This window comes from Lissotriton helveticus, chromosome 7, assembly GCF_964261635.1.
Source record: "Lissotriton helveticus chromosome 7, aLisHel1.1, whole genome shotgun sequence".
NCBI classification, from domain to species: Eukaryota; Metazoa; Chordata; class Amphibia; order Caudata; family Salamandridae; genus Lissotriton; species Lissotriton helveticus.
Window position 1 is genome coordinate 1,605,218,847 of NC_136068.1, and position 15,310 is coordinate 1,605,234,156.

General features: G+C 44.5%; 1 protein-coding gene across 4 annotated transcripts in view; it reads left to right on the forward strand.

The window, feature by feature from the left end:
* Window positions 1–15,310, forward strand: part of LOC144770579 (sodium-dependent neutral amino acid transporter B(0)AT2-like) — a 392,280-nt gene that overhangs the window by 318,727 nt on the left and 58,243 nt on the right. For all 4 annotated transcript variants that reach the window (XR_013598931.1, XM_078655228.1, XM_078655229.1 and 1 more), the window contains 3 exons: window positions 8,294–8,535; window positions 10,095–10,278; window positions 10,621–10,822. Coding sequence is in view for 3 of the 4 variants with exons in the window: in XM_078655228.1 (XP_078511354.1) it covers window positions 8,294–8,535; window positions 10,095–10,278; window positions 10,621–10,822 (628 nt within the window). In the remaining variant the exon portion in view is untranslated. The remainder of the gene's footprint in view (window positions 1–8,293; window positions 8,536–10,094; window positions 10,279–10,620; window positions 10,823–15,310) is intronic.

Below are 15,310 nucleotides of genomic sequence, written 5' to 3' on the forward strand. Positions count from 1 at the left end.
TAAGGATATCCAGATAATTAAAAATGATTGAAGTACTAAGAAGGGTTAACCTTGGACATAAAAAGCAGGGATATCTAGTAAATCACTCTGATCTACTCCTACCGTTTCTTTGTTCTTATATGGGTTACAGGAGTTTCTTTCCTCCAGGTGATACAATCTAAGAGGGTCGACCCTCATACTTCGGCATCTGCAGCCCTCTCGCTCATGGGTGAAGTTGAGACTCAATGTCCAAGTACCCTTTGAGGAAGAAATCTGTCCAACTCAAATGATTAAGCAACATTCAGGCTATCTCGAGCTCTCTAATCCAGTGTTAAATATGCCTTTTGTGATGTCAGTCGTAAGGTTGTGGAAAATGATCAAACATTTATTGCTTTCTTCTCAGTCTTCTAAACTCTTGCCAGAGGAGCTAAGACCTATTTCATCTTCAAAGGATGTCACGCAGTACAACTACTCACAATATTCGCTCAGGCATCTGGAAACGGCGAAAATACCATCCATGACACTTTGAAATTAAGAAAGGCAAAGACTCAAAAAACATTGCCACAAAAGACCAAGACAAGTTAGCAGAACAGCCTAGAAAGATATGATATGGAAAGGAAAGTCCCAGGCATTCAGCTGTTTCGTTCTAGACACTGTCCTAGGATAGTACGTTCTAATGAGGATGGTCCTTTTGAAGAGCAACCCTGACATCCCAGGAGTATCACTATGGATGCACCAGCTAGGAGGCACACCGTTCCCCCTCAGTTTCTAGACTTTATCCCTTCAATTATTTCTCCAGTTGACATTCCAGATTTCTATGAGGATACGAACAGTGCTTATCGAGCTAAACAATAAAACAGTCACTTAGGTGTTTAAACACACGTTTTTTACCTTGCCACTCAAATAACAGGCAAAGCACTGTGTGCAGTTGGTTCCCAGCCTCATCAGATCCGTAGAGTGTTCCATTTATATTATTTCCTCTGAGTTCAGGCATGAGACAATAAGAGAAGAAATCTATAGCAGCCGAATCAGATGCACAATTCCTAAAAGAGAATGAATGTTACTCTTGATTCTCTAGAGGTCTGTTGAAAAGGTCAGTGTGATGCTTCATCTGCGCCCTATCCCTGCCCTTCAATAAACGAAAGTGGGCACCTAGATTCCCTGGGCAAGATATTGTGCAGAATGGGTGCAAGATCAGAATTTCAGGCCTCCCCGTCCCAAATCTCACCAGTTTGTTGAAACATTTCCTTCTGGAGGAACTGGTTATTTAAGTAAACTTCCAGTGAAAGAAATAAGCACAGAAGGATGCACTAAATCCACAGTGTAACAACAACCTCTCTTGCTGTTTTATTGTCAAAAACATAAGTGTTGCGTTTTTATCCTAAATCAAACATCCCTGAACAAATGGTTGAAAAGAGATACATCCAGGATGATGGTGGTATCTCTAATATCGCTACATCTACATTTGGAGATCAAAAAGTACACCAGACAGTCTTGTCCTACGGTCAGTGAAGTCTTTGCTTCTGGACTACCTGGCATGGTAAATATTCCTAATGCTGGATGTCAGATTGCATATGAGATCCTTACAGAAATGTGTTGAAGATTGGTTTCTGAGGTCTGGATATAGAGATAACATCAGCTAATGAACAAAAAAGCTGTATATATTATCTCATGATGGAATAGAATATGTTACAAGGGGTCCTCTACAGAATAAATATGGTGGATTGGTGTGCTTACGTTAATAGTCTGACAACCCAAGGTAAAAGGTCGCTAAAGGAACAGCAACATGTTCAATTTGAGGCCAGTCCATTTATGCCTAAAATCTTTCCTACTACTGCGCTCATATAGTTTGGTTCTACTTCAAATGGAGAACACCACCACCATGTACATTCGGAACAGGGTACAAAATCCTTCCCAAGGGAGCTCAGTTAATCTGGCTTTTGCTTCTAAAATGAGACATCCGCAACATTGCAGCTCATCTCCCGAACTTTAAAATTAAAAAGCAGATAAGCTCAGCAGGCACCTAGAAGGCAATGTGTGGGTGTTAAATAAGGAGCTGTTCTTTGTTTTATTCTCAGTGTATTGACTCCAAAGCATAGATTTACTGGCCAAATCTCAAAATGCTCTTGATTCTTTACTCCTCGGATAATGATATTTTGATAAACTAGTGAGGGACGTTTTTGCATGTTTTGGCTGTCTGAGCTTGAACGTCACTTTCGGTGGGCGGAGGGCTGGATGCAGAGTCCAAAGTGATTCTCATTGCTTTGGAGTGACCTTTCCATTGTTAGTACCTAGATCTTTTGCTGTAATCCTTTGTCCACAGAGGAGACTTCAATTCAGACTCCATTTCCACTACAGCATGTCTTGTAACATTCTCCAACCTCTTTTTTCATTCACTAAGCTTAACCCTTTTGCAATACAATCACTTAAATCTTACAGATGATTGCATGACTATTCTGATAAAAACCAACATCCTTTCTCGAGATCTACATATGTCTTAAATTGGAAGAGTTACCTGGCTAACTATAGCTAGCAGTTCTCCTCTGTTAATGTCCGTTTGCCTACAATTATTGCATAGAGAGTCAAATCAAATCAGTGAATTTGTAAAGCGTGTTACTTACCAGTGCGGGGGTGAGGCGGTGCTGCTGGTGCTCGAAGAGCCAGGTCTTGAGGAGCCTTCTGAAGGTGAGCAGGTCTTGGGTCTGCCGTAGATGGGTGGGGAGGGTGTTCCAGGTCTTGGCGGCGAGGAAGGAGAAGGATCTGCCGCCGGAGGTCGTACGTTGGATCCGTGGGACGGCGGCAAGGGCGAGGCTGTCGGAGCGGAGCTGGCAAGGGGGGGTGTAGAAGTTGAGTCTGTCGTTCAGGTAGGCTGGTCCGGTGTTGTGGAATGCTTTGTGTGAGTGGGTGAGGAGTTTGAAGGTGATCCTCTTGTTGACGGGGAGCCAGTGCAGATCTCTTAGGAAGAGGAAGGACGTGGTCCAGTCCAGGGCCTTCTTCTGGATTCCGTCTTCTTGGAGGCGTGTTCTTAGTGTGCGGTGGCAGACCGTGTGGCGTTGGGTGGTGTTTTCAAGCAAAGGTACTTTACTTTAATATGACTTACCTGGCTGATTGTTTTTAAAAAAATAATTATATTTGTATTGATACCTTCTGGTTTTCGTGTTTTATATTTTATTCAACTAAAAGTCAGTGTGTATTAATGACAGTGGTCCATGATCCCACACTTGCACATAGATAGATGGTCTGTAATTTATGAATTCAGAATAAAAACCCATGATGAATGAACTAAGATTACAAGTAGGTAACTTTTCTGTTCTCTTTCACCTTGTTTGGCTTCAAAACACGTGCTTGTCAACAGGTAATCGGCAAGAGCTGCATAGACTGAATGGGAGCTCAAGATATTCTTAGAAGAGTGAAAAGCTTAGCATGTGAATTAAAATCAAATGAGTTTAGGGAGATAAACTTGCCCGAAAAAGTCTGCAAGGCCATTGGTCAGTTTGCTCAGTAATAGTCGTGGCAGTCTGTTCTGTCAGGTGCTGTTGGGCGTAGTGTGATTAGTTGCAACAGAGAATATCTACGCAGGAGTCAAGAGAAAGGTTAGAAGGCAGGGAGCCTAATCCTCCACTGTCTCCTGTTTAAAGGCACATTAGCCAGGAATATAACACGGGCACAGGCATGCAGCATTTTTAGCTGTGCTATGAAAGTAAATCCATATGTAGGACTGAAGAGGATCTCCAGTGCTGAACATCAGGCTGATTTTACTACAACTTGAAAATCAGCATTTCTTCGAGGCAGATATTTTCAAAAGGACTGACGTGTCTTACATGTATTTGAATTTGAAGGTGCCACTCGTCAGTTAACCTTATTTTTGAGTGCGCGTTTGAGAAGTCCTGTGTCAGCGTGACCAAGCAAACAGTGCTTTATTAGGGCAAATAAAAGTGGTTGTGTTGCAGCGAAAAGGTTACATCATGTGCACCTACCTATATATTTGAATGCATTTCTTTCTAAAAGAGTCTATACTCTTGATTCAAATAGTTAAGCAATTATTTTTAGGCCTACAGAACTGAAAACCCTAATCATGAAAGAGAATCATGAAGACATTTGAATAACCAACCTTAAGATATGTTTGACATTCCTTTTCAATTGATTAGATAATGAATCTCCAGTAGTTGATCTTTCATAGATTTACTTGTTTTGAAGTATTCACAGTTGTCAAGTGGGGTGGAACATTAATGTAGCAGTAGAAATGTAAATATATCAGTCAGTACCTTTGCAGCGAATTATTTGGGCCTTTCTGTCCCAGCCAATGAAGTGGATCACCCTAAGCTCTGTCCAGCCTCATATTATTACAAGCTGTTTTATGAGTGAGAGTGTCTGTCTGTGCTCTTGAGAAAGATGCAAAATACACATCCCTTCAGGGAACAGCATATCGCCACATAAGACGCACCGCCAATGAAAATCTTGCTCCAGTGTAAATAATCCTGAATCATAACTTGGAGCTCCCACCATTGATCTACTTCAAACTCCACAAATACCTCTATGTACATAAATACATGATTCAGCCATTGTGTACATGTTGACAATCCCCCGATTGACAATGAAATGCTGTTTAAGTCCATTGGCTGTGGGATATGGCTACCCATCAGCTTAACCCTGTCCCTTCCGGTTGATAAAAACCCTGTTGCTTATATAAGATCTACCAGATCTTATCTTACCTGATTTTTCTGTTCTGAAGGGGGAAGAAAATTTAGCTTTTGGGGTGGAAAGAGGATTTGAATAATTTTCTCACACACTACTTAGAAGAAAAAGAACAGATACGCAGCAAACTGTAGGAGGGAGGAAGACAAATTGACTACGCAGATGGTACTCCAGTTTCCCCTCATCTGTCCAGATGATTGATGCCAGGATATTTTGTTACACTAAGAAGTAGTGGAGGCTCAGTTAAAGCCTCTGTGTAAACTAAACAACTTTTAGTCCACTGAGGGAGGTCTATGTTGTTATTTTATTTCTCTAGCAGAGCGCAAATCGCTGTTTGACAGAGGGTACACACAAGGTATATCCTTCCTTATAGTACTGGCTACTTTAACTAGCCTATGCTATGTTGGTAGCTGGTGAATCAATAGGGTAGCGACGCAAATCTTGTACCTGCACGTCAGAAAAAGGAATCATTACCTGCTTAGTTCCCTAAAAAGGTGCTTTAGAGGCTTTTCAACTATTTTGTGCAGCCTTCGACATTAACCTGTGCCTCTATATTCTGTCCATCAACTGTTATTTTTGCATTTGTCACCCCGAGTGGGATGGGTATGCTCAGACGTGAGTCCCATGCTCTCCACACCACTGGAGTCAAGCTATCCTGGCTGAAGACGGCTGATAGCCAGAAACCGGTCCTAGGATGCTTGATTCCGGTCCAGGAAAGACATGGCTTGGCAGTTCGGGTTGGACTGTTCCCATGAGGCACAGGGTCAAGGCTGATTTGCATATGGCCATGTCTGAACTGGAGTGGCGTGGAGTGCAAAAAAACGATGGATTTAGGCCCAGATCTCTGTACTGGGGTAAATGTATGACATTGTTCTACATTCTGTCCATCAACTGTTATTTTTGAATTTGTCACCCCAAGTGGGATGGGTATGCTCAGACGTGAGTCCCATGCTCTCCACACCACTGGAGTCAAGCTATCCTGGCTGAAGACAGCTGATTGCCAGAAACCAGTCCTAGGATACTTGATTCCGGTCCAGGAAAGACATGGCTTGGCAGTTCGGGTTGGACTGTTCCCATAAGGCACAGGGTCATTTGCATATGGCCATGTCTCAACTGGGGTGGTGTGGAGTGCAAAAAAACGATGGATTTAAGCCCAGATCTCTGTACTGGGGTGAATGTATGACATTGTTCTACATTCTGTCCATCAACTGTTATTTTTGCATCTATATTGATGGAAGCATAAGCCATACATCCATAACTTCAGTAGAAATTTTTCAATATCGCCCAGCGGCATGACACGTTGGTTAAGAGGGATTCCTCTAAATTGAGGTTATCCTCAATATAGAGATGGTGCCCTTGACCTTAAAATGAAATTTTGCTGAATAAATCAATTACTATAGTACTGATGTGCATTTTGCACATGCGCAGGCATTAGCTAAAGGCGTGTGGTACAAAGCATGACTGAATGCCGGCAACCCAAGAGGTTGGCTGACTGTAGCCCCCCGACTGCATGCTAATGGCAGAGACCAATGCAAATGTGGAAGCCAAAGCATATAAGCAAAGCATAACTGTGGACAAGAAGTCTTGAAGTAGCTTTGCCAAGGCTGATCCTCTCTCCCCTGTGAACTATGCTGCCAGAGGGCCATACCTCCAGAAAGGCCACCTGTAGGGCAAACACCAGTTTAGTGGTTCCAAACTCCTACAGCACCAGATGAACATTTGGAGTAAAAGCTTTCATTGTATTTACAATTACTACTAGACGTGTTACTGAATTTTAAGCTTGTTCAGTAAAACAACAATATGCCATATTTGCACTGACAAGGGGTGCTCAAGACTAACTACCGATTTATCTACAAGTCCCTGCAGGGTTCATTCTAAATCAGTTGTGGCATTGCTAGCTTTTTCAGAATTGAAAGAGCTCTGCACACGCATAATTTTGACAAGCACTGTGCATCTTTATGGGCAGAACAAACAGGCTTCGCTGATTGGTTTATGTGGAGCCTTTTCCAGTCAGATAATCTTCAGATAGCCTGAAGTGGCAGGTCAGGCTAGGGCTTCCAGATTCCTTTTTTTGGAATCCTTAGAAATGGGGGGCTCTATATTGCGTTCTGCCAACCTACAGTCGCAGCATTTTAAAACCCTGTTTGGTTTATATAGAACACCTGCAACAATCGCGAAATGGGGCGGAGTGGAGGGGACTCGGTGTTTTAGATGCAGGGCTGAAGGCGCGGACCTGGCTCTTATATTTTCCACCTGTCTGCATAGAATCAATAGGCCGGGAAATTGTTTTTTTTTAAGGGATGTACTGAATGCGAATTATGCTATTAGGAATAGATTACCCCGATAGGAGAACTGGGAGCTAATCTTTATTGCCATGTCTGTCCTCAGGTTGTGCGTGGCCTCAGCTTGGCTGTACCTACATATTTACAATTTAGAGGCAGCTTTGTATAAAATAAGAGGCAGGAAGGGGGATATTAAGGGAAATAGAAGTTGGGGGCCACTCACAGCTTGGATTTCCCTACACATGTAGCGAGTTGTTAATTAATCTAAAAACATTAGCTAATTTGGGATTATTTAATCAGCCCTATCAGAATTGCTGCTGCTATTTCTTATGATTGTCTTTTTTTGGCTGTGCTCTTAGGTTGCACTCAACCAAAATCAAATTGTTTATATTCTTGCACTCTTATTTTTTTAGCTGTCGTTTAGGAATTTTTATGGCTGTATATTTATGATGAATCAATATCTACTTTTTGTAATATATCTATGCCTATGATTTCTTTTATTACTGTAACCTGTTTGTTTATATGAGGAGAAAAAAATATAATATGTAGATAATTTCTACCATACATTAGCATATAACGTGACAGAGCCGACAGAAGAGTATATGATTGTTAAGGCATATTCTGACACAGCTATGTCAGTGTGCTGCTGCTGCAGGAGATCAGCGCTGTGACCTTGATCTCCAGATAAGAAGAGAGTTAAGAGTGGAGCATATGGTGCTGAAGATCCTCTTTAAATAAGGAAAGCATCACTCCTGCACGCATATTAAATATACTGCTATTTATTGTAATTCACACACCTTTTTAAAATATCAAAGATAATTCCTTCTAACCACAGCTCTCCAGTTAGGTGTCTTTTATAACTCAATGTGGGGCTTGTGCAAAACTAGCACACCTGTGCTGAACAGTCTTAAGATGGTATTCTGGGGAGTGTGGTTGGAGCAGGTCAGTGTGGTGATGCTTAGTCTCAATTACAATGGCTCGCAAACAAATACCCATATAAGAAAATGGCTAGGCAAGGATATTGATGTTGCTAATCTACTGTACCAAGGATTTCCAGACTTATGAACTGAGAATAATTCAATGCATGTTTAGTCCATGTAAAATAGCGCACATGAGTACTGTAGTTACAGGTAAGTAAATTTGTCCATGTGGAGGCTATGCTGCAGGTGTTCAGTCTGTACTGGTAGATCCAACCTTTTCTACTGAGAACCTTACCCTACTCACCAGCCGTTTCCCCGTCCCTGTTATAACCAGTGTTTTCAAATACCTGTCAGCCATTATCATGTCTGCAGTCAGAACAAGAGTAATATTTGCTCCCCCTTCGTTTCTTTCTGCAGCTGGAGATCTGGGGTGACATCCAGGTGTGGCGTCAGGCTGCCACCCAGGTTTTCTTTGCACTTGGCCTTGGCTTTGGTAGTGTAATTGCCTACTCCAGCTACAACAACCGTAACAACAACTGCCACTTTGATGCCATTCTCGTATCCTTCATAAACTTCATGACGTCTATCCTGGCCACGCTGGTGGTTTTTGCTGTTCTTGGATTCCGCGCTAACATTATTACACATCGCTGCATTGAAGAGTGAGTACAACTGAGGATTGGCAAATTAGGATAGGTGTATTCTGTGAAGTGAATGTTTGAATGAATTTATGTTGATGGATAGACTTTCAGTTTCATTTATATTCAAGAGGTTAATTTAGAATTTTTGCTTGATCTATGTGATTATTTTTATGTTCAGCGGTTAGTTTGGAATCGTCCCGAGGATCTCTGTTTTACATTGGCATGAACTGTAGGCTGATGAACGTATGTTGAAGAGATAATTGTATATTTGTGTTGGGATAGATGTTGGCATGGATTGGAAGTTTGTATGAATTAATGTTTCAATTTTCGATCTAGTCTGGTCTGAATTTATGCTCCGATATATGAATGTTCTTCTGGTTTGTTTTACTTTCCCATTGATACATACTTGCTTTCCTGAATTGTTATTTTGATGAATTGTGTAGGTGAGATGATTGTATCTTTAAGTAACTTATTTGATGCAAACAGGGAGTGGATATTTTCATAGCTTCAAATTGAGTAGCTCAATTGAATTACAGCAGTGGATCTTAACCTGTGGTCCGGGGACCCCTGTAGGGGGGAAGTCAGCAAAGCCTACTCAGGGGATCCGCGACTGCTTTGAAAATTAAATAATATTAACAGATTAATAAAGTGCATATAACTTAAAAACCAAAATGTAAAAATGAACACATGCCGTAGATTTGAAGGAATTTCAAAACGGATGCCCAAAATTAAGTTAGTATGCTCAGTTTGATTAATGTGAGCTATACAAGTGCATCAAACAAAATAGAGTGCGGACAATGAGTAGCCTCCATTAAATTTAGAAAAGCTCAAACTCAAACTTTCCCATTTAAAGGTTTATTTTTATGTTTGTTTGAAATATTTCATCATCTGTATGTTTGTTTGAATGCTTGTTTCTGTTTTTTTGTGTATTTTCTGCAGTTCAAATCATTGAAAATGATGAAGCTGGGTTCCCCAGATTGCCGTAATGACTCATTGGGGATCCCTGGATTCCAATGTTGATTCAGTGGGGCTCCCCGGGTTCTAGTAATGATTAAGTGGGGGTCCACAGAAGTCAAAAGGTTAAGAACCAGTGAATCAGAGGATGAATGCTTTCGTTTTGACAGAGCTTGTTTCATATTTTGGTTAGTTTAAGTGTGAGAACACAGATGTTGACATTAATGTCGTATTTTAATGTTGAGATGATTGGATGGAATTGCAAATTCAACAAACGTGAGACATAGCATACTACACTCAGTGCCTCTGTGTGTTTACATATAATCCTAATAGTATTACAACGAGTTAGGTAAATTATTATTTGAGTGTTCACTGGTAACTGATACCTACTGAGGGCTCAGATTTGAACCAGAACCTTGGGCATTGAGAACAGGGCAATGAATACAGGACAGACCTATGGATGCTAATGTGGCATGGTTGAATAGTATGGAATGATGCAAGCGAGTTGAGAAAAACGGAAAATGTAGGTGCTTGGTGATCTGGTGAATGATACTACTGTAATTCTCACTGCTCGAAATTCACTTGGCAGAACAACAAATGTCACTTTTTCTCTCTTCCTTTGTTAGAAATGTGGCAAAGATAGTCGACCTGGTCACTACTCGGAGTGTACCAGCCCTGTTTCTTCCGACCGAGAACATCACTACCTCTGAGGAGTACAGCAAGTGGTTCCTTAGCATTTCAGAGATTGATAACCACACATTGCAGCTGCATGGTATTGAGCACTGTAAGGTGGAGAACGAGATGAACAAGGTGCGTCCGCATTTCCATCACCTTCTTTCTAGCAATCAACTTCTGGCTTCACAAAAGCACTGAGCTGCGGTTTTGTCAACACAGATGTTTGTATTTTGCAGTACATATAGCCAAAGTCTGTGATGACTGAACTTAATGTTGTTGGTTTCATTGGCTTTGCCTTCTGGGGGTTGAGATGGTATTGGCACCACTAGCTTGTGTTCTGCATTGTCTTCATGTTGCACATTTGTCTAATGCTTCTACTAGCAATAGGAGCTGATGACTTATATACTGGAAATAGGTACTGTTTGCTGAGATAGAAGTACGCATCAATAATCCTTTCCTTTCTCATGTCCTTCTCAGGGAGTGGAAGGCACAGGTCTGGCGTTCATCGCCTTCACAGAAGCCATGACACACTTTCCTGCCTCACCGTTCTGGTCCGTACTCTTCTTCTTCATGCTTCTCAACTTGGGGCTGAGCACGATGTTTGGGACAATGCAGGGAATCCTCACTCCACTTCTCGACAACTTTTCTGCTTTGCGCAAGAGGAAGACCATCTTCACAGGTATCTCTTCGCCCCTCCTGCAATACTGTTTCCTTTCTTTGCCAGACATGTAGATTCCCAACCCCTAGCCATACAAGTGTACTGGTGTAGATGCAAAGCTTCTATTACCAATGCACCCATTTTGTTAGATATTCACATGAATGGAGGCAATGCAAGTGCTTCTTCGCTGTCCTCTTAGAACACTGCAAGGTTGTGCATTTTCTCCTGCCCCCAGTGAATCACCTCACTCTGTTATGGGCACAGAGACTCTCAGTACATACTGTTTTTGTGCTCTTACTTTAATGTACAGATTTAGTACTTGTTGCTGACCCTTCTGGCACAAACCTGACTGTTGTGTGGGTAGCGTGCATGTTCACTCTCCACCAGGCACAATATAATTGGTCTCTCTTCTCATAGCTAAAGGCTTTTTTTGGCTGTGAGTGCTCCATCATCATTAGGTATTGATTTCCCGTTGTTACATAGCGTGCCTGATCATTACTTAACCTCCTTTCTCTAAATGACCCTTTTCTATTCTCTGGCACAACACATGGCCTCCCTCTCCACATACATAAGACTTCCCTCCTCTCCTCAATCAATCAATCAATCAATCAATCAATCAGAGGTTTACAAACAGCTCTACTCACCCGTGAGAGTATCAAGGCTCCTCTAGGCACAGTATGAGCTATGGGTTACCAATGGGCTCTGTCTCAGTGTGCAGGCTGGCCCTTCAGAACAGTTGAGTGCTCAAACCATGTCCTCCAAGTAGAGCTTCCCCTCGCTCTCTGAGAACATAATTTTTCAGCTACAGTGTGAATATGCCTTCTTAAAGCTCAGAGTAACCTCTTTGCTTTAGGCCCAGCCTTAGTGCTCCTTCCCTGTCACTGTTTTAAATTGTTCCTTTCTTCAGGCAACCTGGAAGCTTTTTCGTAAATGTACATATTGCTTATTGGCTCTCTTCTTTGCAATTTCGAAGTGCATTTATAGTGATATGCAGTGATTGAGACTATTGGGAAACTAGGAGAGTCAAGAAGAGTGATGCGAAGAACACACCAACGTGGGTGATGGGCAGCCTGCAGAATAGCAAAATGAGTGACGGAGGCAAATGCACAAAGAGAGCAGGCAAGATGGAGGAGACCAACAATTTGCTAAACGTGGGCACGGTGGGAGAGTGTGGACATACAAATGCAGTAGGGCCAGCTAGAGACGAAAAGAGGTTGAAAGGTGACAAGCAATTTGGGAGGAAGCAGATTGGTATGGACGGATGTATGTAAATGGAAAATCATTAAAAGGCGTGCTTGAGAACCATTGGTGTTATTGTGACAGCCAGTGCAAAGGTGGACATAAATGAGTGTATGACAATTCTGGTGATTGTTAGAAATGGGGGTCTCTAGTTGGCAATGGTTTGCACCTTTCTCTAAGTAGGGACCCTTCTTCCTAGTTCGGATAAGGGGATGCACTTCTAAAATATCTCCGGCTTCATCCTCCTGGTAGCTTGGCACGTGCAGACAGGTTTAGCTCAGAGGCAGTGTGTTATGCATTGGTGCACAAACACTAATAGAGTGAAAATACTACAATTGGACAGTTTAGAAAAATACGTAACCTTTATTTAAACCAAAGAAAATCAAAACTACAGAAATCCACAATACAATAATCAAAATGTACTTCTTAGAAAGTAAAAACAGTTCTGTCCATAGCAACCCATAGATACAACACTTTCAGCACATAGTACCTTGGATAGACAAAAATAGCATCAGGGACGGTGATGCGTTGGTTCCTTACGCACAGGGAAGATGATGCGTTGGTTCCTTACTCCAGAGGAGGTGATGCATCAGTTTCTTATTGCCACGCAGGGGAGGTGATGCGTTGGTTCTTGCTGAAGGGGAGGTGATGCCTCGGTTTCTTAGTGTGTGGGGAGGTGATGTGTCAGTTTCTTACTGCGGCCCAGGTGTCCTTGCAGATTTGGCAGCCCGGTGCAATGTGTGGGGACCAGGGATGCGTTGATTCTCGATGCGGTGGCAATGGCGCTGCGTTGGTTTCTCCAACCGCGGTCCTACGATGCATTGGTTCTTGCAGCCGCACAGCAGGGCCTATGTCGGAATCGGTGTGGTGCTCTCAGACTTCGGAGATCGGTGCATGTGCGGAGATTTCTCCTGTCTTGATTTCTGCAGCGATGCATCGGAAACAGGTGCAGATATGTCGCGCTTCTCGTAGTTGTGTCTCTTTTCCAAATCCCAATAGCAGGAACGGTGAGCATACGGCACAACGTGGTCAAAACATCGCGGTGCCATTACGACGCGTCTTTTACAACGCAAGTCGTTACCACGACTTGTGCTGGAGGGCGCTCTAGACTAAGGAATAGTATATTTACTTTTCCAACACCTTCCCTACTGTACGTAGGCTGGAGTTGGAATAGTAAATCTTACTATTCCTAAGTCCAGCACCCTACAGCGCAAGTCGTGGTAACGACTTGCGTTGTAAAAGATGCGTTGTGATGTACCGCGATCATTTTGATCGCGTTGTACCATCATACATCCGCAGGAACAACCTCCAGAGGTCCAATTCAGCAACAGGCACCTCCTGGCAGGTCAGAACTTCCAGCAAGGACGTTCAGGGTAGCTGGTGCCCAGCCAAAACCAGTTCTAACCTCTCTGGTGCAGCTTACTGGCAGGAGTAGGAGACCGCATTTTCCAAGGCAGACCAGGCCTATTCAGGTGTGAAAGAAATCTCCTACCCTGAATGCAACCCAGATCTATTCCGCCCAGCCCTGACTCGCTCTGGAAAGTCAGGACCCCCCCGCCCCACCAAGTGGCTGTCTAAACAGAATGCACATCCCCAGCCCCTGCCAATCCAAAGCCAGCCAGTCAATACACACACCTAGCAGAGGCACACAGGATGGCTAAGCAAGAAAATACGTACTTTCTAAAAGTGGTATTTTCAAACACAGAATGTAAAAATCATCCTTACTAAAACATGTATCTTTATATTCTGAGATCTGATAAAGACTACTAGCTGCAGATTCCATAACGTAGAATTATCCCCAGGCATAAGACTGGATCCGGAAAACTTTTTGCCACAGCATCCCTGCGAGCCAGGGGGATGGCATCACGCGACTCTGCCCAAGCATCGTCCTTGCACGTGACGTCAGCAAGGTCACATAAGTCCCACCCCGGCGCACCTACGTTCGTTTTTTTTCCTTATCCGCGTGCAACGCGGATCCGGTCTTTGTTTTTTTTCCTCATTGTGATATATTTTGGTGGAACAGTGTGCGAATGCCTTTGGCCTTCAAGACTTGCACGTCGGGTGTGTGTCTTATGTCGGCGACGGACCCTCACCTCATTTGCATGTGGTGTTTGGGGGAAGATCACAGCATTACTGATTGTGAGTCGTGCCAACACTTGAAGTCGCGGCGGGAACGCCGGATGAAACTACTTTCGGCGCGTCTCTCAAGATCGGCTTCATCCCTTCGATCAGCCTTGGCAGAAGGGTTCAGAAATGACCATCGTCTGTGCCCTTATCCCTCTCTGATGTCGCAAGAGCGTCGCTCCCCGGTGGGAAGTTTCGCAGCTTGTCCCTAGTGGCTGGTGTTAGGCCTGCTGGGAGCGTGGGCTCTCCGCGGGTGATGCGGCCCCACGTGTCGTCCTCCTATCCACCGTTTTCCAGTGAGGGGGCGTCGAGAGTCCAGATGGAGACATATGCGGCGGCTTTGCAGGCCACGCTGGCGTCTCCTCCTCCGCCTTCCCCTCCTGGGGCGTCAGCGAATCCCTTGCATTGCGCTGGGCCCTCGGCGGCGACGCCGGCAGCTCCGGCCCCAGCGCTGACTGATTAGGATCCAGGCTTGGAGGATGTGGTGCTGTTGGGGTGCGGCCCTCTGGGGTCCCTCCTTCGGACCACGGTGCCTCTGCCTCGCCGCAAACTCCCGCGGGAGTCCCTGTGGTGTCGCGAGAGGTCGCCGGAGCTCGGGTCGTATCCCCGAGCCCCGCTCGGCCCCCTGGACAGGCGCCGGCCTTGTCCATGGCTGAGCTGACGGTGCTGGCGCCTGCTGGACCGGGCGACGCCACAGGGGTCTGTGGAACCTCCTCGTCTCGCTCTGGGTCGAGGCTGGAAGGGGGCCCCTCATCCCCTTCCGGGCCCCTCTCGTCCCTCCACGCGGGAAGGCTGCCTCGTCGGAGGGCGAATCGGAGGTTGAATTGGCCCTGGCGGTGCCGCATGGTTCGGCAGGCCACCTCCGTCACATTCTGGGCCGAGGCTGGCAGAAGGCTTCTTGTCACTCCCCTGGTCCCCCTCGCTCCTCCACGCAGGCGGCTGCCTCATTAGAGGTCAAGTCTGCGCCGTTCCGGCGCCGTCCCTTGGCCACTTCGGCTCCGGCCCAGCGCCAGTCCCCGGCGCTGTGTGATTTGGAGGAGCCCTGTCCGGCGTCTCCTTCGGCACCGGATGGTGATGACATCCTGCCTCAGGCGGCGAACTCTACGGCGCCGGACAGGCGTCGAGTCGCGGATTCGTCTTCAGACG